At 42.8% G+C, this 27,466-nt stretch overlaps 1 protein-coding gene across 10 annotated transcripts in view; it reads right to left on the reverse strand.

Moving 5' to 3' along the window:
* LOC139388722 (FCH and mu domain containing endocytic adaptor 2) overlaps positions 1-27,466 on the reverse strand; it is a 96,293-nt gene that overhangs the window by 17,703 nt on the left and 51,124 nt on the right. For 2 of the 10 annotated variants that reach the window (XM_071135582.1, XM_071135579.1), the window contains exons 9-23: positions 25,587-25,631; positions 25,188-25,260; positions 24,580-24,604; positions 24,258-24,314; positions 24,109-24,171; positions 23,581-23,754; positions 17,411-17,435; positions 14,421-14,463; positions 14,122-14,201; positions 4,122-4,736; positions 3,510-3,622; positions 3,160-3,292; positions 2,847-2,933; positions 2,552-2,611; positions 1,712-1,823 (exon numbers count right to left, since the gene is read on the reverse strand). In XM_071135582.1, the coding sequence (XP_070991683.1) occupies positions 1,712-1,823; positions 2,552-2,611; positions 2,847-2,933; positions 3,160-3,292; positions 3,510-3,622; positions 4,122-4,736; positions 14,122-14,201; positions 14,421-14,463; positions 17,411-17,435; positions 23,581-23,754; positions 24,109-24,171; positions 24,258-24,314; positions 24,580-24,604; positions 25,188-25,260; positions 25,587-25,631 (1,705 nt within the window). Of the gene's footprint in view, positions 1-1,711; positions 1,824-2,551; positions 2,612-2,846; positions 2,934-3,159; positions 3,293-3,509; positions 3,623-4,121; positions 4,737-14,121; positions 14,202-14,420; positions 14,464-17,410; positions 17,436-23,580; positions 23,757-24,108; positions 24,172-24,257; positions 24,315-24,579; positions 24,605-25,187; positions 25,261-25,586; positions 25,632-27,466 lie in introns of all 10 variants that reach the window. The other 8 variants (XM_071135581.1, XM_071135583.1, XM_071135586.1 and 5 more) reach the window with 8 other exon arrangements.

The following is a 27,466-nucleotide window of genomic DNA, read 5'->3' on the forward strand; positions in this document are numbered from 1 at the left end:
ACGCACAGACAGGCGCACAGACAGACAGGCGCACAGACAGGCGCACAGACAGACGCACAGACAGGCGCACAGACAGACAGACGCACAGACAGACGCACACGCACACAGACGCACACAGACAGACAGGCGCACAGACAGACAGGCACAGACAGACAGACAGGCGCACAGACAGACAGACGCACAGACAGACGCACAGACAGACAGACGCACAGACAGACAGACGCACAGACAGACAGGCACAGACAGACAGACAGACAGGCGCACAGACAGGCGCACAGACAGGCGCACAGACAGACAGACGCACAGACAGGCGCACAGACAGACAGACGCACAGACAGACGCACACGCACACAGACGCACACAGACAGACAGGCGCACAGACGCACACAGACAGACAGGCGCACAGACAGACAAACGCACAGACAAACAAACGCACAGACAAACAAACGCACAGACAAACAAACGCACACAGACAGACGCACAGTCAGACAGACGCACAGACAGGCGTACGCACACAGACAGACAGACAGACAGACAGACAGACGCACAGTCAGACAGACGCACAGTCAGACAGACAGACAGACGCACAGTCAGACAGACAAACGCACAGGCAGACACACAGACAGACAAACGCACAGGCAGACAGACAAACGCACAGGCAGACAGACAAACGCACAGGCAGACAGGCACACAGACAGACAGGCACACAGACAGACAGGCACACAGACAGACGCACACACAGACAGACGCACACGCACACAGACAGACAGGCGCACAGACAGACAGACGCACAGACAGGCGTACAGACAGGCGCACACGCACACAGACAGAGAGGCGCACAGACAGACAGGTGCACAGACAGACAGACGCACAGACAGACAGACGCACAGACAGACAGGCACAGACAGACAGACAGGCGCACAGACAGGCGCACAGACAGGCGCACAGACAGGCGCACAGACAGGCGCACAGACAGGCGCACAGACAGACAGACGCACAGACAGGCGCACAGACAGACAGACGCACAGACAGACGCACACGCACACAGACGCACACAGACAGACAGGCGCACAGACGCACACAGACAGACAGGCGCACAGACAGACAAACGCACAGACAAACAAACGCACAGACAAACAAACGCACAGACAAACAAACGCACACAGACAGGCGCACACAGACAGGCGCACACAGACAGACAGACACACACACACACAGACAGACACACACACACACAGGCACACAGACAGACAGACAGACACACTGACAGACAGACACACAGACAGACGCACACAGACAGACAGACAGACAGACAGACAGACAGGCGCACAGACAGACAGGCGCACAGACAGACAGGCGCACAGACAGACAGAGACAGACAGAGACAGACAGAGACAGACAGAGACAGACAGACAGGCTCGTCATGAGTGTGTGAAGTATGGAGCAAATTTTTACTTTAATATTCGTGTAACATATTATGTGCATGGACGAGTTGAATAGCTATATGCAGCAGTAAATGCAGTGCAACAATGGTTGTTCATAGTGTGTGTACGCGTTTACGTGCACAGTGATGTGTGTGTGTGTGTGTGTGTGTGTCTATGTGCAAGGTGTGTGTTTACTTGCGTGCAGGTTGTGTGTTCGTGCTTGGGTGTGTTGGGTGTGTTAGGCCCAGGCTAGCTCTCTGTGCTGTAGGTGGTCATGTGAGACTCACTTAGTGGGATCAGCTCCTTTGAAGTAGGCATTAACAGACTCTGTGAAGGCCACAGCGATGGGCAAGGCATCCTGGGATGCCAGGGTCACCGGGCTGGGACCGCGAGATGTCCCTGACAGAGGGAGAGATAGAAAGGGAGAGAGATAAAGATAAAGAAAGAAAGAAAGAAAGAAAGAAAGAGAGGAGGAGGGAGAGGGAGTTGTGGGGGATAGAGAGGGAGAGAGATAAAGAAAGATCAAATGAGTGTACTGTTATGACTGAAGTGTACAGTTCAATTGAACTTTGAGATCAAAACGAGAAAGGCTCACACTCATTCATGCAACAGACAACACAACCTGAAGAACACAGTTAATTTATTACATAATAAGGTCATTCATTCAATTATATCATTAAGGAAAATAGGCTAATAATCATTCCATTATTTCAGAGGAAAAGTACATTTAAAAAATCCCAAGACATTACATGTCAAAACAAATCACACCTCTCTAGGAATTAAATGTTCTAGATTTGGGTAAAATATTATGTATTTTTAAGAATTATTATAAATGTACCATTGGAATTAATTACTGTCTGGGATTCTTTGAGTAAGAACTGTTAAACACTGCAATTAACTTCCAGCCTTTAAATGATTTGTTATTTAACAGAACACAACCATGCTTTACGGTTTGTTGATTACATGGACGTTCACAGTGAGAGACGGGCGTATGCTGACAGACGCGTTGAGAAGAGAGATACATTTCATAAGCAAGCAGACAGAGATTAGACAGCCAATCCGAGTGGCCGTTGTTAGTGTGTCACACACAGGGAGGCGTGTCCGGGCTATTTGACCACACCCCCTACCTGCAGGCGTTTCACAGCGCTTCTCAAAGGTGGGCAGCTTCCCAATGAAACCATCATCCTCTTTAAAGGGCCCAACAAAAGAAAAGAAAGAGGAAAGACACAAAAACCCCCAAGAACGTGGTGAGATGAGGTGAGATGATGACACAGGGCAATGGGCTCCAAACCAACACACCTGGGTGTGAATGTGAGCATGTGTACGAAATCAGGATGGGTGACAAACCCTAAAGACACACTGTGTGCATTAGGTGATTTACGGAGTGACAGTGAGGTTGGAGGTGGGAGAAAGGAGACTCACTTTGGCTGAGGAGAAACAGAGGAGAGGGAGAAAGGAGGAACTCTGGTTCCGGAGAGGAGCGGGAGAGACGAAAGGTATGCTCAGACCCTGTGAGGAGGAGAGGTGTGAGGGAAGGAGAGAAGCCCAATAAGATTTAAAGACAAGAAGTGGGGATAGGTCAGGTGAGAGTGGAGGAGAGGAAACAAGCTGAGATTTGTTTGAGAGGAAAGTTCGTTGTTAAGAAATGTGAATCGCAGTAGAGGAGGTGAAAGGAGAAGACTGTAAAGAGGAGGTACAGAGAAGGGAAGGTCATGGAGCTTGGTCATGTTCTTACCCACGGTGGGTGTGTTGGAGGCACTGAGGGAGGCGGTGGAGGACAGGGAGGAGGAGCTCTCTGCCCGGGCGAGGGGAGCAGCCAGAGTAAGACTGGCGTTGGACAACGTCTTTGGCGGGCTGAACGGCCGCACCTGGTTGGATAGACCACACAAACCCGGAAATGTAACCAATAGTAACGGATATGGCACGTTAACCTCATACAGGGTACTGTATATAGCAAGAGTGAAAAACTCAAAATAAATGTAGTCCACTATCATTAATTAATAGAGAATGGTTTCATCAATCAATGCTCTAATGCACAAAGAGATATGTTAGATACTGGGCAGATACTCTGCTGGAGATACTCACAATTTCAGTGATTCCTGTGAGTTTTCCTGTGGGTAGTTTGGGTCTGGAGGAGGGTCGTGGAGGAGGCACCAGGGCTCCAGCTAGAGGAGTATTGGGTCTGGCCAGGGCAGGCACTGCAGAGGGACGGGGAGGAAGGGGTAGAGAGGGTCAATCATAGACTAAAAGCAGAAGTGAGCTACGGTATGATATGATATGCTGCAATACTTGTGATGTACTTCTGATGGAATTCGAAAAAACAGGTTCAGTGAATTTAAACTTCTTAGTCAACAGAATCTCTCAAAGTAATGCAAAATCATGCATCAAATGCAGAAGTCACGACATGCAAATTCAAAATCATAGAATACAAACATAAAAAAATGAACATAGCTCACAAAACTTTAGGTTAACAATTCTCTAAAGGCAAACAAGCATAGGCCCCGCAAAACAAAAACACACAAATACAAATGTATTATTCAACCCAAAAATATTGTAAATAAGATCAAAAGAACAACATTGTTATGAAAAGTTGGACATTTCAAACTGAAAAGACAATTTTAAGAAGTTGAAAAAAAACTCAAGTCAAAACTTCACTCAGACAAAAAAAACATTTGTTTATGGCATGCTAGAGGTTACCGTTGTTTGTTTGGCTAGCTGCTGAGGCTACCATCCCCTCTGTCAGTGCTGATAACACCTCCGAGACACAGGAGGCGCTGTCCTCCACAACCACACTGCTCAGCGGCATCTTGTTATAGGGGTCAGCGAGGTCCTCAGAGAAGAAACGGATGGACCGACCAGACTGGACCCTGTCAATAGGGGGGTTAGACTGGGTCCTGCTGGTAGAGGGATTTGACTGGGTCCGGTCATGGCTGACCGGGCCTGTACTTGTACCAGGACCGCAACTCTGTTGGCGTTGGAATGGCACAAAGTCATCGTTGAAGGCTATCCACTGGCTCTGGGACCAGGAGAATGCTGACTGGTCCTCTCCCTGAGGGAGCCTGGCTGTGGCTGCAGGGGTTGGGGTTGGATCCTGGGGGTCTAGGGGCTCAGCCTGCCGGGTGATGGGGGCACTCTGGGCCCGGGCTGGGATGGGCTTCAGAGCCAGGAAGGGGTCGTCCGGTGAGGCCTCCCATGGAGAGAAGGTATTAGTGGTGGTGGAGGCAAGGGGAGGGAGAGGGGTGACCTCTCCTTTGGTCTGCAGGCTGTCTGCCAGTGGGGGAGAGGAGAGCTCCCGTTGTAATATCACTTCAGCTGTGAGGGGCACAGGAGAGTCCAGGGTGGGGCAGAATGATAGACACATGCCACAGATTAAGGAGAATGAACCAAAGATATTCATGCAAAACATCTTTACATTCCTACCTAATCAGGTGAATGATAATGACAAGGAGAAGTAATCAACATTTTAAAATGAATAGATTTGATAGATAGTTTTTCATTATTTTGACCACCCCGCATTATAATTGAAAGAGGAAGTGTAAACTCTAACATAGCCTATTAGCTAGAAAGGTGACTCCAAACACATGTTCACTAAGAGCAGCTGTTTAACTGGTTAAAACAAAGGTTAGCCATGTGTTGGCAAAAATGTGTCAAGAGAGCTTACCAGCAGCCAGCGACACTTGTCGCAATGGTGCTTTATCAAAGCCTATGTCGGATACTCCAGTGAGTGTAATTTGCTCAATATTAGGAGTTGAGAAACAAACACACACACACTATATTTTTGTCCATTAAAATAACATCAAATTGATCAGAAATACAGTATAGACATTGTTAATATTGTAAATGACTGTTGTAGCTAGGAACTGCAGATTTTTTATGGAATATCTACATAGGCATACAGAGGCCCATTATCAGCAACCATCACTCCTGTGTTCCAATGGCACGTTGTGTTAGCTTATCCAAGTGTATTATTTTAAAAGGCTAATTGATCATTAGAAAACCCGTTTGCAATTACATTAGCACAGCTGAAAACTGTAGTTCTGATTAAAGAAGCAATAAAACGTGCCTTCTAGTTGAGTATCTGGAGCATCAGCATTTGTGGGTTCGATTACAGGCTCAAAATGGACAGAAACAAATAACTTTCTTCTGAAACTCATCAGTCTATTATTTTTCTGAGAAATTATTCCATGTGAGAAACTGCAAAGAAACAGAAGATCTGGACAAATAAAATGTGCTTTTCTTTCAAAAACAAGGACATTTCTAAGTGACCTGAAACTTTTGAACCGTAGTGTACAGTCGTGGCCAAAAGTTTTGAGAATGACACAAATATTCATTTCCACAAAGTTTGCTGCTTTATCTTTAGATATTTTTGTCAGATGTTACTATGGAATACTGAAGTATAATTACAAGCATTTCATAAGCGTCAAAGGCTTTTATTGACAATTATATGAAGTTGATGCAAAGAGTCAATAATTGCAGTATTGACCCTTCTTTTTCAAGACCTCTGCAATCCGCCCTGGCATGCTGTAAATTAACTTCTGGGCCACATCCTGACTGATGGCAGCCCATTCTTGCATAATTAATGCTTGGAGTTGGACAGAATGTGGGTTTTTGTTTGTCCACCCGCCTCTTGAAGATTGACAATAAGTTCTCAAATGGGATTAAGGTCTGGGGAGTTTCCTGGCCATGGACCCAAAATATATATTTTTTGTTCCCCGAGCCACTTAGTTATCACTTTTGCCTTATGGCAAGGTGCTCCATCATGCTGGAAAAGTCTTTGTTTGTCACCAAACTGTTCCTGGATGGTTGGGAGAAGTTGCTCTCGGAGGATATGTTGGTACCATTCTTGATTCATGGCTATGTTCTTAGGCAAAATTGTGAGTGAGCCCACGCCCTTGGCTGAGAAGCAACCCCACACATGAATGGTCTCAGGATTCTTTACTGTTGGCATGACACAGGACTGATGGTAGCGTTCACCTTGTCTTCTCCGGACAAGCTTTTTTCCGGATGCCCCAAACAATCGGAAAGGGGATTCATCAGAGAAAATGACTTTACCCCAGTCCTCAGCAGTCCAATCTCTGTACCTTTTGCAGAATATCAGTCTGTCCCTGATGTTTTTCCTGGAGAGAAGTGGTTTCTTTGCTTCCCTTCCTGACACCAGGTCATCCTAAAAAAGCCTTTGCCTCACTGTGAGTGCATATGCACTCACACCTGCCTGCTGCCATTCCTGAGCAAGCTCTGTACGGGTGGTGCCCTGATCCTGCAGTTGAATCAACTTTAGGAGCCGATCCTTAAGCTTGCTGGACTATCTTGGGTGCCCTGAAGCCTTCTTCACAACAATTGAACCGCTCTCCTTGAAGTTCTTGATGATCCAATAAATGGTTGATTTAGGTGCAATCTTACTGGCAGCAATATCCTTGCCTGTGAAGCCCTTTTTGTGCAAAGCAATGATGAGTGTTTCCTTGCAGGTAACCATGGTTGACAGAGGAAAAACAATGATTCCAAGCACCACCCTCCTTTTGAAGCTTCCAGTCTGTTACTCGAACTCAATCAGCATGACAGAGTGATCTCCAGCCTTATCCTCGTCAACATTCACACCTGTGTTAATGGGGCGGCAGGGTAGCCTAGTGGTCGGGGCGGCAGGGTAGCCTAGTGGTCAGAGCGTTGGACTAGTAACCGAAAGGTTGCAAGTTCAAATCCCCGAGCTGACAAGGTACAAATCTGTTGTTCTACCCACCCAGGCCATTATTGAAAATAAGAATTTCCTTACACGCAGTGACTTTCATAATAATAAAAAATGGTTTCCATCTAAACCATTGAAACATTAAATCCAACCCTGCTATGAGACAGCCAGGCTTAGTGAACTGCAAATGCAATCTCTGTGCAACATTAGGCAATGTGAGTATCAGGCTTTGATAGGAATGCCTGACATGTTTAAAATGTAACTGTGAAGGGTTGGTTGTGGGTAATAAATGTGTTAGCTGGTTGAGGGGAGCTCAGTTACTCGGACTGTTTGGTGTTAGGTCATCACACCTTGCAGACACGCAGCGTCACACAGAGCTTTCAATCTACTACTGTTTAAATTAGCTATTGCTCACTTTAAAAAAGTAAACATAGCTACAACTCATAACTATGAAATCCTACGATAACAGAGTGGATTTTTGGAGAGAGACAAACAAAGCAAATTTTGACACAAAACGTGTTCATTTGAAAAACCAAAAATGCCACCAAAAAACACAAGCAATTGTGCAACGACAAGCAATTGAATCGAATGTCGGATGCCATGTAAAGGATATTTGTAAGTGAGGTTAGACAGTTGAAAAGCTATTGGATACTTGAAAAACTATTTAGTACAGTGCAACCATACTGCTTTAAAGAGGGGCAGCTAAGATGTTACCTGGCTACCCTGGTAGAAAGACAGGGGACTTGTTAATGTGTCGAGGAGATAAAGGGATGGAGAGGAAAATACTAAATGTCTGAGGAGGAGGGGAGAAAGGGGGAGGATAAACACACATACAGACAGCAACAAAAAACTAACACAGCAACCAAACCAAACACAAGACTGCAAATCTTACACAGAAAATAAGACACAAAAATAACAAAAAGCAAAAGAACCAACTTCAAAGTTGGAAAGCCCCTAAATAATCAAACAACTATAGATTCTTACAGGTTTCTCAAATGAACTGTTAGCAGTTCAGTAGCTGAATGTGATGAATGTGTTATCGCCTGGAAAAGCCTGCATTGTACAGAGAGAGCTTAAAAAACATCACAGTATCTTAACCAGGGAACTTTATGCTGCTCTTTTGGCTTTTAAGCTAAGACCTTTGACAGTAACGAGATAGTGTTTGACAACATACGTGCCAGTGGTGGGCCTTATAGTCAGCCCTCTGACCCAAACTAGGTGATATTAACTGTGGATTACGATTAGCCCAGGCAATGGATCAGCAGTAACGTCACTATATGAACACACACACAGCCAGTCACACAATGGGCTGTGACGGTCTTGAAATTTTGTCAGCCAGTGACTGTCCCGTGGATAATTTTCATGCCAGCCAGGTAGGCTATACTCCTGTTGTAAAGAGAAGCAATGTGCTTAATATTAGGAAAGTTTAGAAAAATTATATAGTAGGCCTAGCCTATAGAAAGCTGATGGGATCCTCCTCTTTTTAATAGAGGCCATCACTCTGTTTTCTCACACAATTGCATAGCCTATAGAAATGTTGTGCAACATGAGCTCATGGGCTCTCATAAAGTGTTTGATTAGATTTTCGATCACATTTGCATTAATGTCAGAGTGATTAGAGGGACAATAGAGTGCTGAGTACCAGGCAGTTAGCAAGTTTGGTAGGCTACTAATTACCATGAGCAGCATCAGAGCTTGGAGTAGCCTAATTACCATGACTTTATTTAACCAGGTAGGCCAGTTGAGAACAAGTTCTCATTTACAACTGCGACCTGGCCAAGATAAGCAAAGCAGTGTGACAAAAACAGCACAGAGTTACACATGGGATAAACAAAAGTACAGTCAATAACACAATAGAAAAATCTACATACAGTGTGCACAAATGTAGTAAGATTAGGGAGGTAAGGCAATAAATAGGCCATAGTGGAAAAATAATTAAAATTTAGCAGTAACACTGGAGTGACAGATGTGCAGATGATGATATGCAATTTACAGATGGGCTATTTACAGATGGGCTGTGTACAGGTGCAGTGATCGGTAAGCTGCTCTGACAGCTGATGCTTAAAGTTAGTGAGGGAGATATAAATCTCCAGTTTCAGTGATTTTTGCAATTCCTTCCAGTCATTGGCAGCAGAGAACTGGAAGGAAAGGCAGCCAAAGAGGTGTTGGCTTTGGGGATCAGTGAAATATACCTGCTGGAGCACGTGCTATGGGTGGGTGTTGCTATGGTGACCAGTGAGCTGAGATAAGGTGGGGCTTTACCTAGCAAATACTTATAGATGACCTGGAGCCAGTGGGTTTGGCGTTGAATATGTAGCGAGGGCCAGCCAACGAGAGCAGACAGGTCGCAGTGGTGGGTGGTATATGGGGCTTTGGTGACAAAATGGATGGCACTGTGATACTCTACTCAGCAAACTGGATGTAGTCTGTTGGAGGCTATTTTGTAAATGACAATCGCCGAAGTCAAGGATCAGTAGGATAGTCAGTTTTACGAGGGTATGTTTGGCAGATTTAATTTTGGATTGGAGATGCTTATTGTGAGTCTGGAAGGAGAGTTCACAGTCTAACCAGACACCTAGGTATTTGCAGTTGTCCACATATTCTAAGTCAGAACTGTCCAGAGTAGTGATGCTAGTCGGGCGGGCGGGTGCGGGCAGCAATCGGTTGAAGAGCATGCATTTAGTTTTACTAGCATTTAAGAGCAGTTGGAGGCCACGGAAGAAGTGTTGTATGGCATTGAAGCTTGTTTGGAGGTTTGATAACAGTGTCCAAAGAAGGGCCAGATGTATACAGAAAGGTGTCGTCTGCGTAGAGGTGGATCAGATAATCACCAGCAGCAATAGTGCCATCGTTGATATATACAGAGAAAAGAGTCGGCCCGAGAATTGAACCCTGTGGCACCCCCATAGAGGCTGCCAGGGGTCCGGACAACAGGCCCTCCGATTTGACATACTGAACTCAATCTGAGAAGTAGTTGGTGAACCAGGCGAGGCAGTCATTTGAGAACCCAAGGCAATTGAGTCTGCCGAAAAGAATGCGGTGATTGACAGAATTGAAAGCCTTGGCCAGGTCGATGAAGACGGCTGCACCGTACCATCTTTTATCGATGGCGGTTATGATATCGTTTAGGACCTTGAGTGTGGCTGAGTTGCACCCATGACCAGCTGGGAAACCAGATTGCATAGCGGAGAAGGTACGGTGGGATTCAAAATGATTGGTGATCTGTTTGTTAACTTGGCTTTCAAAGACTTTAGAAAGGCAGGGCATGATGAATATAGGTCTGTAACAGTTTGGGTCTACTGTGTCTCCCCCTTTGCAGAGGGGATGACCGCGGAAGCTTTCCAATCTTTAGGGATCTCAGACGATACGAAAGAGAGGTTGAACAGGCTAGTAATAGGGGTTGCAACAATTGCAGCGAATAATTTTAGAAAGAGGGTCCAGATTGTCTAGCCCGGCTGATTTGTCGGGGTCCAGATTTTGCAGCTCTTTCCGAACATCAGCTATCTGGATTTGGGTGAAGGAGAAGTGCTTGGGCAAGTTGTTGCAGGAGGTGCAGAGCTGTTGGCCAGGGTAGGGGTAGCCAGGTGGAAAAGCATGGCCAGCAGTAGAAAAATACTTGTTGAAATTCTCGATTATCGTAGATTTATCAGTGGTGACAGTGTTTCCTAGCCTCAGTGCAGTGGGCAGCTGGGAAGAGGTGCTCTTATTCTCCATGGATTTTACAGTGTCCCAAAACTTTTTGGAATTAGTGCTACAGGATGCAAATTTCTGTTTGAAAAAGCTAGCCTTTGCTTTCCTAACTGACTGTGTAAATTGGTTCCTGACTTCCCTGAAAAGTTGCATATCGCGCGGGCTATTCGATGCTAATGCAGTATGCCACAGGATGTTTTTGTGTTGGTCAATGGCAGTCACGTCTTGAGTGAACCAAGGGCTATATCTGTTCTTAGTTCAATTTTTTTTTAATGGGGCATGCTTATTTAAGATGGCGAAGAAATACATTTTAAAGAACAACCAGGCATCCTCTACTGACGGGATGAGGTCAATATCCTTCCAGGATACCCGGGCCAGGTCGATTAGAAAGGCCTGCTCGCTGAAGTGTTTTAGGGAGCGTTTGACAGTGATGAGGGGGGGTTGTTTGACCGCAGACCCATTACGGACGCAGGCAATGAGGCAGTGATTGCTGAGATCCTGGTTGAAGACAGCAGAGGTGTATTTAGAGGGCAAGTTGGTCAGGATGATATCTATGAGGGCGCCCATGTTTACAGATTTAGGGTTGTACCTGGTAGGTTCCTTGATAATTTGTGTGAGATTGAGGGCATCTAGCTTAGATTGTAGGAACGGCCGGGGTGTTAGGCATCCCTGTTTAGCAGTATGACAGTACGAACTCATAAGATAAATGGGGGGGCAATCAATTCACATATGGTGTCCAGGGCACAGCTGGGGGCTGAGGGGGGTCTATAACAAGCGGCAACAGTGAGAGACTTATTTCTGGAAAGGTGGAGTTTTAAAAGTAGAAGCTCGAACTGTTTGGGTACAGACCTGGATAGTGTGACAGAAGTCTGAAGGGCTCTCTCTGCAGTAGATTGCAACTCCGCCACCTTTGGCAGTTCTATCTTGATGGAAAATGTTGTAGTTGGTGGATGGAAATTTCAGAATTTTTGGTGGCCTTCCTAAACGGTCATGTGGAATTTGACTGCCATCATGACTCGTGACCGCCAGTTGTAATATGGTCACCGTAACAGCCCTAGTCACACACACGGTTTTGATAGTCACACCACACCACATAAACCTTGCCACTAAAAAACAGGTTCTCACATATCTGTACTGAAGTGAGGCAGGAAAGAGTGAACGAGAAAAAGTGGGATGTAAATGAGATGCTAAATAAAGTAAACATACATGTGTGTGTGTGTGGGGGGGGGGGGGTTGTACTTACATTTGAAGAAAGCCAAATGCATACTAATCAAAACTGTGACAAGAATTCCACATAAAAAATCTGTACAATTAAATACACCGCAAAATAAAGGTATGAACAAAACCTCCTCACATGACACCTTTAAGTCAAATTTTAAACAAATAAAAAATAAAGGTCACATCTATTAAAAACTCATAACCAATACAAACAGTACACAAAACATGAGCACTGGAGAGTTCCCTGTCAACATAAGATATGTATGAGGAAGACTGATGTCAATGTGTAATGTGTACACAGTAGGAGCTTCCTAATGTTGTTGAGCTCTGCAGGGGACTGCCTGGCCTACCTGTGGAGCTGTGTGGGGTTATGTCTGTATCAGTAGTAGTCTGAGATGATAGTGAAAACATGACCTAAATTATTGGCACCCTCGATAAATGAGCAAAAATAAATGAGAAAAAAAAGACTATAAAATCAAATCTATAAATGAGCTATATTACGTGCAAAACATACGGTTTACTGATATTATTTTATACTAATACAATTGCTAAGAAAATTTGATTTTGTTAAAACAAGTAATGAAAAAGATATAAAAAAAGATATGGGTAAACATTATTGGCACCCCTGTTTTCAATACTCCGGCACCTTCCCCTTGTGAGGACTAAGCTCTTTTCTAAAATGTTTTGTAAGATTGGAGAACATATTGGGAGGGATCATAGACCATTCCTCCCTATACAGTGCCTTCTGAATGTACAGATTCCCCTTCACTTATTCCACATTTTGTTGTGTTACAGCCTGAATTCAAAATGGATTAAATATGGATTAAATGTTTTTTTTTAGATCTCACCCACCTACACAAAATACCCCATAATGAAAGGTCTAAAAACATTTTTAACACAAAATATATATAGTGACTCCCTTCTTGACAGCAGAGAGAAACATTTTTGTTTTAAAGTTAATTTCTTGCAATTCTACACATTTTGCCTTGGGGCTTGCAGAAAAATGTGTTGTTTTAAAGCACGTTTCATGCAATTCTACTCATTTTGCCATGGGGTGGAGAGATATCTTTGCAGTTTTAAAGATAAATTCCTGCAATTCCAGACATTTTGCCAAAATCAAAATGGGGGCACCCTGGGGGTCAGGGCTCCTGGGCATATGCCCTACATGCCCGGTGGGTATCGGATATCATTTCTAGACTAACTGGCTAGACTAACTTACTAATCTAACACTTGTTAGCTGACATGGCTAATTGAGTGACTGTTAGTGACTGACATTACAAGAGAAAAACTGCTGATGCACAAGCACATTTTTTAATTGCACGTTGTGCATTCTACTATTCTAATAAGTTCAGACCCCGACTGAGATCATAAAAAAATATATACAAGGGCCTACCGAGTGGCGCAGTGGTCTAAGGCACTGCATCGCAGTGCTAGCTGTCCCACTAGAGATTCTGGGTTCGAGTCCAGGCTCTGTAGCAGCCGGCCGCGACCGGGAGACCCATGCAGCGGCGCACAATTGGCCCAGCTTCGTCCGGGTTCGAGGAGGGTTTGGCCGGCAGAGATGTCCATGTCCCATCGCGCACTAGCGACTCCTGTGGGGGGCCGGGCGCAGTGCACGCTGACACGGTCGCCATGTGTACGGTGTTTCCTCCAACACATTGGTGCGGCTGGCTTCCGGGTTAAGTGGGCATTGTGTCAAGGAAGCAATGCGGCTTGGTTGGGTTGTGTTTTGGGGGACGCACGGCTCTCGACCTTCACCTCTCCCGAGTCCGTACGGGAGTTGCAGCAATGAGACAAGACTGTAACTACCAATTTAATAACACAAAATTGGGTAGAAAAAGGGGGTAAAAATTATTTAAAAAAATACAAATATTAAATAAATAAATGTATTCACACACACACACACACACACACACACACACACACACACACACACACACACACACACACAGCGACCCACCATTAACATGGTCACGACCCATACTTTAGGAAAGTGATCTAGATAGAACCCCATGGTTGGCACCGAACTCGCCCAGCCACCCATAGGAGTACATTGAAACTCTGTTTATACAGCTCTGGAAAAACATGGTGGGTGGGGGCGGGGCTTACCTGTCGATGAGGAGGAGCCTCCCAGGGTCGGGCCGAAAGGATCCAGAGAGAGAAGGTCATTATTGAAAGCAGGCCTACTGCTGAGAGAGCGAGAGAGAGCAAGAGAGAGAGCGAGCGCGGGACAGGGGGAAGGGAGGGACAGGGGGAAGGGAGAGGTAGGGATAGAAAGAAACATGGAAATTAGAGCAATTACTAAACAGTGAGAGAAGGGCACTCAGTAGGGTGTCAGTCAAGGAGCTTTTACTGTGAGTGTTTCTGAGCCCATTTTTAACTGCGAAAGTTAAGGGACATCAACTTACTCGTTGAAAGACGCTGGAATCCTGGTCTTTCCCAACTCATCGCCTGGTTGAAGAAAGAACATACAAATTACAGACTTAACCTCGGGACACACACACACAAGGTTACATAGGTGCAGAGGAAAACCCTGTCTCATACATACCCAACCAGACACGCACATAAAACACACACTGCAGAGAGCCCATGTTAAAGGACAGGGCTGCAGTGCTCTGCGTGGCTCAAACTAGAATGTGTGTTTAGGTGCTATGTGAAGCAGAGGTTTCCCACCAGCAAGACATTCCTTGGACACATATTTGTTCAGATCTACATCAAACTACTTAAACTTACGTGTATCCTCTCTAAGGCCGTGGCAAATATAGCCACAAAGCCGCATATCCATAGTGTTAGCAAAGCTCTAGCTTTAACTAGAATATTCTAGTTTTGAAGAATTTCTAATAGCATTGTTATCATGTTATTATGTTTGCTTTAGATGTAGAGAACAGAACAAGCCAAGGTACTGTATGGTCCACTAGCCTAGGCTGTGGCAGTTGGACTGAGGTGGAGGTCAGGAGGACTACCTGGCATGGAGTGTGGTGGTGGGAGGTCAAACTGACTAGGTACATAGTACTCACCTGGCACCTGAGAGCCTAACCCTGGGGTGGAATACACTCCTAAAAGCCCTGAGCATGTGTGGAACGCATGGCTATCAATTTCTTATCTCTACCAAATATACCCAGTAACAGTCTTAAGGATTGAACTATCACTCTTAAACTCTATAAAAACATTGGAGCCTTAACTCTATCAAATGAATAAAATACTTTAAAACTATAACTTGATATGATGGAAATGTGAATAAAGGGATCATAAAGTGATGTTATTTAAACCTTCAGAAAGTATTCATATCACATTCAAAATTGATTAGTTTCTCACCCATTTACACAAAATAACCCATAATGAGAAAGTGAAAACATGTTTTCAGAAAATGTTGCTAATTTATTGAAAATGAAATACAGAAATATCTCACACCGAGTCAATATTTTGTAGAAGCACCTTTGGCGGCTATTACAGCTTTGAGTTGTCTGGGGTATGTCTATATCAAGCATTTCACTACACTCGCATTAACATCTTCTAACCATGTGTATGTGTGACCAATAAAATTTGATTTGATCAGTTTGCACATCTGGATTTGAAGATTTTCTCCCATTCTTGCCTACAGATTTTCTCAAGCTCTGTTAAGTTAGATGGGGAGTGGCGGTGAACAGCAATCTTCAAGTCTTTCCACAGATTTTCTGGGCTTTGGCTGGGTCACTCACATTCTTGTTCTGAAGTCATTCCAGCATTGCTTTGGCTGTATGTTTGGGTTCATTGTCCTGTTGGAAACTAAATCTTTGCCCTAGTCTAAGGTATTTTGCACTCTGAACCAGGTTCTCAAAGGATTTGCCTGTATTTGGCTCCATTCACTGTTCCCCCTATTATGTTTATAATTTAGTAGATGCTCTATCCTAACCAGTCTCCCAGTTCTGCTGCTGAAAATAATCCCCATAGGATGATGCTGCCACCACGCTTCACAGTAGGGATGGTATTAGACAGGTGATGAGCTATGCCTGTTTTTTCACTTTGCATTCAGTCCAAAGAGTTCAATTTTTGTCTCATCAGACCACAGAATCCGTTGCCTTATGCTTTCAGAGTCTTTGACGTGCATTTTTGCAAACTCCAGGCGTGCTGACATGTGCCTTTTTCATAGGAGTGGCTTCCATCTTGCCACTCTCCCATATGGCCTCCATCTTGCCACTCTCCCATATGGCCCAGAATGGTGAAGTGCTATACTGTTGTCCTTCTAGCAGGTTCTCCCATCTCAGCCAAGGAATTCTGTAGTTCTGTCAGAGTGGTCATTGGGTTCTTGGTCACCTCCCTGACCAAGGTTGTTCTTTTGCCGTTGCTCAGTTTGGTCAGACGGCCAGCTCTAGCAGGGTCTGGGTAGTTCCATATTTTTTCAATTGCTCTTGGAGATTTTCACAACTCAAGAAATTGTTTCATACCCTTCCCCAGATATATCTAGGAGATCTACTGCCAGTCCTTGGACTTCATTGTGTAGTTTCTGCTTTGACATGCACTGTCAACTGTGGTACCTTATATAGACAGGTGTGTTTCTTTTTAAATCATGTCCAAACAATTTAATTGGCCACAGGTGGACTTCAATCAAGTTGTAAGGATTATCAAAGGAAATTGGATGCACCTGGGCTCAATTTGGAGTGTCATAGAAAAGGGGCGTGAATACTTATGTAAATTAGATTTCTGTATTTCATTTAAAAAAAGAAGAAAAAAAAGAACACATTTCTAAGGGGTATTGTGTGTAGATGGGTGAGATATTTAAAATTATATTTATAACATTTTTAATTCAGGCTGTAACAACAAAATGTGGACTAAGTCAAGGGGTTTGAACAATGTATACAGTACATGTATAGTGTGTATAAATAATATACTTAATATATTATTCTTTCTTCATTCTTTACTTGCTAACCCCCACTAATACTTCATAGTGAGTTCACAGTTTGAGACTACGTGACTTGTTGCATTCCTCCATAGAAAATTAATTAACTTGTTCAAGCACTAATTTGTCCAAGCAGAAAATCAAACGTAGGAAAATATACAAAATTGTTGCCAAAGCGCAGGAGGAAAAATATAATTTCTGACATGCAAAACAGAAACAAGCAATTAAGCAATTCATCTTACTCGTAGCTTAGAGGGGGAATGGAAGTCATTTCTCAAATACACACATAAAAAACAAACTATGTTTACTTTCGCTGGGGATGTGTTGGTTTTGGCGGGGTCGCTAGGATTTTGGGAGAAAAAAAAAGAAGAGCGAACCTCTTCAAAAATGACCGAGCTAAGAAAAATGAAGTTGAAAAGTCAAATGGTAGCCCCCCTGGTCGCAGCCACAGAAGAGGAGGAAAGAGAGAGAGCGAGAGAGACAGAAACACAGAGAGAGAGGAGTGTAAAATAAAATACTCACTGGATTGATTCCTTCGCATCTGACCCTGAGAATATAAACACATTAATTAACTACAGTACGGACAAGTTACACACACACTGAACTTCAGCCCTCATTTCACAACAACAACAAAAAATACTCGCAAATCCAGAACAAACCAAAGATCAGGGAAAGTACATTTGAAGTAGATACCGTAACGTATGTAAAACATGTTTGAAAAGCATCCGTACTTAAATGTCATTATCACAGACTATGAATGATTTTAAGACGTGGCTTAAGTACTGCCTAGCCTTAGGACAGATATTGAGCAGAGCAGGTGTCAATTCACTTTTGCCTGTTTACAGGGACTGAAACTAGACCTACTTAAAATGACAGCACAAAGTTCCTCAATGTATTGCTCTTCAAGAATCAACACTTGAGTAATAACTTACTTTCTGAATAATACTTCCTAAAAACAGAGATGTGCGGTACAGGTTATATTTATCAGTGGTGACACGGTACTCGCAAGACCCCCAAATTGCCCCAAACGGTTAAGAGTATACACTGAGTATACAAAACATTAAGGACACCTTCCTAATATTGCTTTGAATGCCCCCTTTCCCCCTCAGAACAGCCTCAATTTGTCGGGGCACGGACTCTACAAGGTGTCGAAAGCGTTCTTTAGGGATGTTGGCCCATGTTGACTCCAATGCTTCCCACAGTTGTGTCAAGTTGGCTGGATGTCCTTTGGGTGGTGGACCATTCTTGATACACATGGGAGACTGTTGAGTGTGAAAAACCCAGCAGCGTTGCAGTTCTTGACACTAACTGGTGCACCTGGCACCTATTACCATAACCTGTTCAAAGGCACTGTGTAAATCTTTTGTCTTGCCCATTCTTCCTCTGAATGGCACACATACACAATCCATGTCTCAACTGTCTCAAGGCTTAAAAATCCATCTTTAACCTGTCTCCTCCCCTTCATCTACCTTCTATGCTGATTGCAAAGGATTTAACAAGTGACATGTATAAGGGATCATAGCTTTCACCTGGATTCACCTGGTCAGTCTGTCATGGAAAGAGCAGGTGTCCTTAATGTTTTGTACACTGTGTAATTGATACATGGAAACTTTATTAACTTTTTTCACACCAGTGTTAAAAGACAGTAAATCACGGGATTAAGCCTCAAACACACATAACACATTAAACCTAGGGGGAAGGATTCAGCTGCACAGAACAGAGAGGACACAGTATCTAACCCTGCACTGTGATCAATCAGGTACTACACACAGAGGGAGAGACAGACATACCGACACTGCTAGTCTAGCTCCCTAACAGAGGACATAAACCAGTTGTCGTGGCAACCAACAGAAGATCTGCATGTACTTTTGTGTGACCCAATGGAAACTAAGACCATCAATCCCAATAAAGCCTTTATTCACACACTGAAAAAGATAAGGAGAGGGAAAAAGGGAAGAGGGAGAAGAAGAGAACCAGAAGGGGGTTTAGAGGGACGCAGCTAAAGCGTTAAACCACCATAGCGCTGTGAGGTCAGGGTTTAGTCCCACAGGCACTAAGCAGCAAATGGGTTCAATCACAGCTGTAGCCAGCAACACAAACGTTACAGATCTCCACACACACACACACCTTATCAAGACTTATATACACAGGCACACACCATTCCGGCTTCCAACTGTGGTTTCAATAAAGGAACAAGAAGCACAGAAGTGTACCGGGCAGGAAAAGGAGAAAGACGAACAGCAACGAATGGGGAGGAAGAAGGAAAAGGAAAGTGTCTTCAATAATTCACACCAGATGATGCAATGTTCGTCTCGTCACCTAGATTTTTTAACTTAAGAACTTTGAGCACAGAACATTTCCTTCAACATTAAAGTGGGGAAAAAATGGTGAAGAGATTTAAAGGAGGTATCGATAAAAGAGAAAACATGGAGGGAATAGTCCAGTATTTAGCTGAAAGACAAAGTAGAAAAAAAAGAAACAGTAGGTTGCTGTTTTCTGTCGTTGGACTGAGAAAATATTATTTGTAGCGAACCAAGTCAGAAGTTCAGGCCGTGGAAAAGCCATAGAATGTTTTTCCTCAAGATACTCCTTAATGCTTAGAAAATATCAATAAATTATCCATAAATGTAGGAATTTTCGCCAAAGTGGAATCACTTTAAAACAAACTGTATGAATAAAACATACCTGGAAAAACATTTCTACACACTTTGTCACATTTAATGGGCGACTAAACCCTATAAAGTGTGCATAAATAATCACATACAAGTAATGTCCAAACCAAGAAGCAAAATGACCCTAATAAAACAAGAGCGCAAAAGACCAATAGAGAAGGAGATAAAGAGAGCGTGGCAGAGTGAATGAGAAAATGATAGAGAGATTCCGTGACAGTTGTTTAGTGAGCAGTAGGATTCCTCTCGCTGATATGGGGAGGGGGGTACTCACACAACCTCTTTTAGAATCAGCACACTGAGCGTGCCCCCTACCGCACACAAACACGCACATAGTAGTGAAGTTTAATGGCAGGCGCTAATTCCAACCTGAGCAGGCAGGTAGAGAAAGACAGAGAGAGAGACAGAGGCTCAGACATTGAGAGATTTTATGGCTAGTCAGTTAAGGTTGAACGGAGAGCTCAACTCCAGGCAGAAAGGTCAAAGGTCAGGCCAGGCTTTGCGTGCAGTGCAGCTCTGACAGTCTCTGCATGCCAGCGCCTCCTATCCCATGCCATGCCATGATGTGACAGCAGGGTGAAGTGGTGAGTGTTTGTCTACTGACTCTACTGTGAAACACCACGCAACTAACTATACAGAAGCGGCATCCCTGCTGCCGTCTAAGCCGGGGGGGGGTGGGGGTTCTACTAAGCTAGATGGAATTGTTTTAAGAAAGTCATACCAAGGATTATTTAGCTCTTTGATTTTGAATTTTTAAGACTCTGAAGTATTAAAAAATATATACAAAAACATTTGATCAAAATTATGTTTGGCCTTGCTGCTATTAGCCTATACAAATGCATTGAATAACAGATTCACCAAAAAAATTCACCAAAAATCTAAAAGGAAGTAAGTTCTGAAGTGACTGTCCAATATCTGAGAGATGGAAGAAAGATCAGGAAACGTTTATTTTTTTAAAATGTATTTAACCTTTCCACGTGTGAGTTCCAAATATCTCTAACGGTCGTCCCCAGCGTGAGTTTTTCTTTTTATGTGCGTGATGTCAGAATGCACTCACTGTTCCAAAATGTGATTGTTACGCAACAGGACAGTTAACCCACGCTGCATTCAAGCCAAGGCACGCTGCCTACTAATTATCTATAGGCTACAAGGTTTCAACTTACCAATTTCAAATTATTTTCTAACAAGTTTTATTTTCAAACAACAGTTTGAATTGAGGTGTGTTCCGCCTCCTCATTAATTCACATAGAAGTAGCCCATTTCACTGTTGCGGAAAATTTACCTTTGAGGTTTTACTGAGCCGGATCTCTTCGACAAGAGATCAAGCACAAACTTTTTCCTCCCTGGCACATTTTCCGGCTGGCACCCGCATTGCTTTCACTACTAATAAATAACTTTGGATGTGTGCGTTCCTATCAAAGTGCCTTATTACGTTATCATTATAGTTTCTGAACATTGTGTTGACGTTTCTTCTGTAGCACACCGTATGAATGTATGGAGCATAATGTATTTACTGTTTTATTCACATATTTTCAAGTGCTGGTGACAAGTCATGCATTCGGATTTTGCATAGATTGTAATGGACACATACTGTATGATGTGTGTAAAATACTTTTTTGAAGGTTGTACTGATTATGATGAGCTAATGCTAAGTTAATTGCCAGCTATGTGTGGTGCCATGTTTGCAATGCAATCTGGCCAAAGATATTATAACAAAATGAGGTGAAAGGATGGTTCACTCAACTTTCGAGTAAACTGAATGAATGATGGAAGTGAATGATGGTAGATGACACACCCCCTTCAACATGCATACTGTAAAACAGACCCAACTCATCTTGTAACTTCTAATCTTTGGTTGACACGAAAAAACAAACATGGCAGCGAACACAACTACACATTGTCTGATAACTTCAGATAAAAAATTTAAAAAAAGTAGTTTACTAAATTATTTCGATCACTGGTAAGGTCACCTGTGGTGTGATGAATTGTAAATAGTAATTGTTATTAACTAAATCATATTATGGTTTCTGTCACCCGAGAGTTAGCTAAATATGACAGCCTGTGTTAGGTCACTCTTTACCCAGCGCTACGACTAATTGTGTTATGATGTCGCTACTAAACGGCTCACATTGAGGACACAACGTTGTAAAGACTGTCTTTGCAAAATGTTTCTGTGAAAAAAACAGTATGGCCAGCTCAATCACTGACTGTTGCGTCAATCGTAAATGGACGTTCTAAATAAGCGTTCTAATCACACCGGTTTGAGCGTACAAACACACGTCAAAGTGTTAACCCTTTATTTTTGGCACTAAACAGTCTAAGCCTTGTCTAAGCTATATGGAATTGTTTTAAGAATGCTATACCAAAGATCATGTTGCTATTAGCCCATACAAATGCACTGAATAACAGATTCACTACATGTAACAACAGATAGCCCCCCCTAAAAAATCTAAAGGAAGTTTGTTCTGAAGTGTCTGTCCTATATCTGAGAGATATAAGAAAGATCAGGAAACATTTAAAAAAACAACAACATATATTTAACCCCTTACAGTCAGTCTCCATATATACACACACTACTTCCATATTTAAAAAAAAAACTGGAACCGGGAGACCTTCAGATGAGTCTCGTCAGGCCTGTGGGCATCGTAGAGAAAAACAACTGATACGTTGTAATACGTACAACTGATACGCACCTTTCCACAGAGGGGTATAGTGTGTAGCCCAAACTATTCGGACGCTACAGAAAGAAGTTGACAAATCGGCAGGACTGACTTCTGACAAGTCCCAAGACGCTTGTGGGGTGGGGGTCATAAAGTACGGAGAACACCACCTCTAGCTCTATCTTTCAACACAGATGGAGAAGTGTGACATCGGCAGATGGGGTGAAAAAAACAGGTATCTCTAGTGACTCATCTTAGAGAACAGAGACAATGGTCCAAACAGGAAGAACGGAATACCTCAGGAACGACTTCAAATATGAATGATACAGTGACTGTCTAATAATGTTTGTCAGCAAGGAGAGCTTTTTGATTAGTACCCATTTCCCAGAACTTACAGGTGAAATACAATGTACTGTTGCCCCCTAGTGTTAGAGAGGAGATGGGACAGACAGACGGACAGACGGACAGAAACTGTACTGCTCCTCAGGCAAAAATACTAAGGTCAGTGAATGGGTCCAGATGAAGTGTACAGAGGAAACATCTTATGGAGTTAGATAGGATACAGATCAGAATAAATTTGTTTTATATGTACATGTCTAAAGTGATAATGGTAGTACTGTATATCACTTTCTTGGTCTTAACATTGTAGGATATAGGATCTCCTTTATTCCAAATCTCTTTCTTGGTCTTTTCAAAGTATTCAAGTATGGAGGACTCCTTCATTATTGACTGATATATAATCAAATGGCCACCCGGGCTATTTACATTGACACCCCCCCCTCTCCTGTCTTTACACTGCTGCTACTCACTGTTTATTATCTATGCATAGTCACTTTACCCTACCTACATGTACAAACTACCTCGACTAACCTGTACCCCCGCACATTGACTCGGTACCTCCTGTATACAGCTGCGTTATTGTTATTTTATTGTGTTACTTTTGATTTATTTATTACTTTAGTTTATTTAGTAAATATTTTCTTAACTCTATTTCTTGAACTGGATCGTTGGTTAAGGGGTTGTAAGTAAGCATTCCACGGTAAGGTCGGCACCTGTTGTCTTCGCCGCATGTGACAAATAAAATGTGATCATAATATATTGGAATATATAATAATAATAATAATAATAATATCACCATTAAGCAAATGCTTTTAGCCATGCGTGCATACATTTTACCTACGGGTGGTCCCAGATATCGAACCCACTATTCTGACATTGCAAGCACCATGCTGCTCTACCAACTGAGCAACAGAAGACCAAAACGTTTGTGATTGTCTACAATATGTGTGTGGAATCTCTGACAGAACTGTGGAGCAACAGGTTTCTATCAAATTAAGTTGTAAAGACCACAGAATTGACGTACCGTGGTTGGTGGCGACAGGCTGATGTTTCCGATAGAGGCCTTGAGTTCGTCGATGGTGGCTCGGCTCTGGTGCGTCCCGTTGTTGGGCGCCACCGGCTTGATCTCCACGCGGAACTTCCTGGGTTCATCCTCGTCCTCCGAGTCACTCGATGAATAGAACGAGTTCTCTTTGGCATGTGGAACACACGGTTAAGGAGCAGAACAGATCATTTTTAATTTTACCTTTATTTTACTAGGCAAGTCAGTTAACTACAAATTCTTATTTTCAATGACGGGGGTTAACTGCCTGTTCAGGTGCAAGAACGACAGATTTGTACCTTGTCAGCTCGGGGATTCGAACTGGCAACCTTTCGGTTACTAGTCCAACGCTCTAACCACTAGGCTACGGTTACTACGGTAACATGAAACCAACAGGTACATCTTATTGAATGCATATTAGAATGGGATCGGTGCAAGAAGGAATGATAAGATGCGTTTGAATACAAAGAGTTTTTGAACAGTGTAAAGCATTGAGGAGTGTTGGAGGATATCATTTTCGTTGCGGTCTTCTGGTCTGATACAGAAGCCATCTTCGTCAACCGTGGGGACATTCTAGAAGAGACACGACAAAATATTGAGTCATTTAATGCACATAACTTGCTGTGGTATTTTGCTGTTAGTGTGTGTGTGACACTCACAGCGTTCTGGAAGTCTATGGTGCCATAGTACCCAGGAGGAGCTCCGTTGGCATTATTCTACAGCCCAGGGAAGAAGAGAGAGGGACAGGCAGAGAGTGAGAGAGGCAGAGAGCGAGAGAGGGGGAGAGAGAGAGAGAGGATTACTATAACTTCAACAAATGTCATTACTTTGACAATTTCTACAATAATTGACAAATATTTGCAATACTATTGCATGATGACAACACTACAAAATAATTCACTAGTATAATAACACAGTATCATACATACTATTGAATTCAAATAAATTCCATTTTAAAGTATGTAACTAAAGGGTACTCACAGCAGCTTCAACTTCTGTTGACTCCCTGAGAACATGCCAAAAGAAACAACCAAGAGTAGTTTCATACTCATAAAAAAGCCATGGTCATAAAAGTTAAACATTTTATCATGGAGTCCAACGAAGTTAAAGGAGTATCATCTATCAGGACACCAAACCTGGGTTACATGAGTATTTGATTATTTGTTATTTAAATTTGTATTTTCTGTGTATTTTTCAAATAACTTGGCCAAATCAACTACTTCTATTGGAAGTATTTAAACGTATTTTCTAATCATATCCTATAAATAGCCTACTATTTCAAAGAGTTTTCATATACTTATTTCAAATACATGAGCATTTTCAAATTCTATCTGAATACGTATTTCGAAACGTATACGTGAAACTACTTGAGATATTTGAAATAGTCAAACCTGGGTCTGCAGGACACCACCATTAAAAAGCAAGATCATTTGAATTTATCTTGGATCATTTGAAACAGAATCATTCAGTTAAAAGCCATCCCATCCTATTCCCAGACAGTGGAAAGTACATAACTAACAGTATAAAAACGACTTACAAATCCTTGATAAATACTTTTCAAAGTGTAAAAGTAGAAACTGTACACTCACGTGGAGTCTGTGTCCTTGTTGTCTTTCCGGCGGCCAGGGAACGCATATGTTTTTCTCTTTCTGGGTTTGGCTCCTAGAAACAAACCAAAGGAGTGCGTGTGAGACTGAACAAATGTATTTGTTTTGACAAATATGAGTGACAAACTCCAAACCGAAAAAAAAAGTGATAAATCATCAACTTTTAGAAACACTCAATTCTTCAGATTTATCACAATTGAGCTGGGAAGAGGTCGGACAACTTAAAACATCTAGACTTTAAGTGTTACCAACATTTATTTGCAAAATATAAAGTCTGACTTTTCACATTTATTTCAGATTTTCATCCAGTTCTCGGTTGGTTTGCTTGTTTCATTGAGGTGGGAATAGACTATAGAAAAGCAGAGTGTGTGTGAGACTTACCTTCAGTGGCGATGGCAGTGTTGCACTCCTCAAACTCAATAGGACCTGATAGGACAGAAACAATCATTTAGGTTCATTTGCCATTTAGAGGGGCTGCAGTTCTGCTTACCCACATCCTGACCCACACATGCAGTCAGAGCGGGTCCTAGCCTTTTAGGGGAACGAAGTGAAATACGTTTAAGAGTTCATTTCCAGCGATTTTATGCATTTTGCCATGGGGCGTAGAGAAAACGTGGTAGTTTTAAAGAAAGTTTGCTGCAATTCTACACATTTTGCCATGGGGCGGAGAGAATATTTAGCAATTTTATTACCGATTTCATGCAATTTTACCCATTTTTGCAGATGGGTTGGGGAGAGATGTTTGCAGTTTTGAATAATGAATAATCCCTTCTCTAGAGTCTCCTGATAAGACAGAAACAATAAGTTAGGTTAATTTGGCATTTAAGAGGTGAATGCAGGGCTGTGACGGTCATGGAATTTTGGATGACGGTAACTGTCCAGCCAAATGACCGCTGTCATTGTAATAACCGCTCAAACAGCAAAACATATAATTTTTTTTTACGCACATTTTCTCCTCTCTGGACTACATGTGCTGACAAAGAAATATAATTAATAGAATGGGCATCCTCATTCAAGTCAATGATGGCAAAACGGGTAGACTAGCGGTCATTGCGAGTGTACCCATAGGAAGTAAAAGCAGGAAGTGCACCCATCAATGTGCCGTGATTTGTGGATTAAACTCAACTGACATAAAAATACAAAATAAATCCATTGCATGAGCCACATCAGTTAACATCATTTGAATGAACATTCTACAACACCATGAAAATTATTACATGACAGTACCAGGCAGCCATTGCAAGTGTACACGAGTTTACCAGTCAAATTGCCAGGTTTAGAACGTCCATGCCCTGCTGCTACATTGTGGGGGGTGTTGCCTAGGCAACCGACTCATTTGCTACAACAACTTGCTTGTTTTCGCAAGTTGCAACAAAGTTTCAATAAGTTGTTAAGGGTCCATGTTACAGACAGAAACGGACTCAACTGAATGAATGCCCGGCCGTCCGCTATTCAGTCAGCAGTTTGCTCCACAAAAACAGCAATTTAAACGGTTAAATTGTATTTTCATGACAGTCTTCATCCATAACCGTCGGTCACATGGTTATACGGTAGTTGTGCGAGCCCGTGGTGAATATGACCCTCTGCTGGCAGTGTTGTGAATGTCGCGCACACACACACAGCTTGGCAGGAACAGACAGCATCCGGTCGGTCGGTCAGACGGACGGACGGACGGACAGACAGACAGACGGCAAATTGTCCATGCTGATTCTAGAGGGCAGACAGGGTCCTGATCTGCCCTTCTCGTAAGCGAGAGCGCACGCACACACTAAAACACACAGAGCTTGTGAGTTGGCTCCATCTCAGTCTTCAAAAACCAATGATAATGCATATAGTGATAATTCAATAAGTAGACATGTTTTTGTTTTTTTTAAACAAAAAGGTCAAGTCTGCTCGGAGGAATGACCTTGATGTAATTTGGAGCCGAACTTGATTTTAAAAAATTAACTAAAATATAAAAAATCATACATAAATGAATAAGAAAACCCCCTGCGAAAAACAACAAAGATCTTGCTTAATTTAATGTTCACCAATTATGCATTTTACCTCTGAGCTCTTGCACTTGGAATGCCACGAGTCTTGAGAAAATGCCTCTAGTATCTCTATGCTAGAGGCGTCACTACAGACCCTGGTTCGATTCCAGGCTGTATCACAACCGGCCGTGATTGGGAGTCATGTAGAGCGGCGCACAATTGGACCAGCGTCATCTGGGTTTGTCCGGGGTAGGCCGTCATTGTAAATAAGAATTTGTTCTTAACTGA

Source organism: Oncorhynchus clarkii, chromosome 29 (genome assembly GCF_045791955.1).
Source record: "Oncorhynchus clarkii lewisi isolate Uvic-CL-2024 chromosome 29, UVic_Ocla_1.0, whole genome shotgun sequence".
NCBI lineage: Eukaryota > Metazoa > Chordata > Actinopteri > Salmoniformes > Salmonidae > Oncorhynchus > Oncorhynchus clarkii.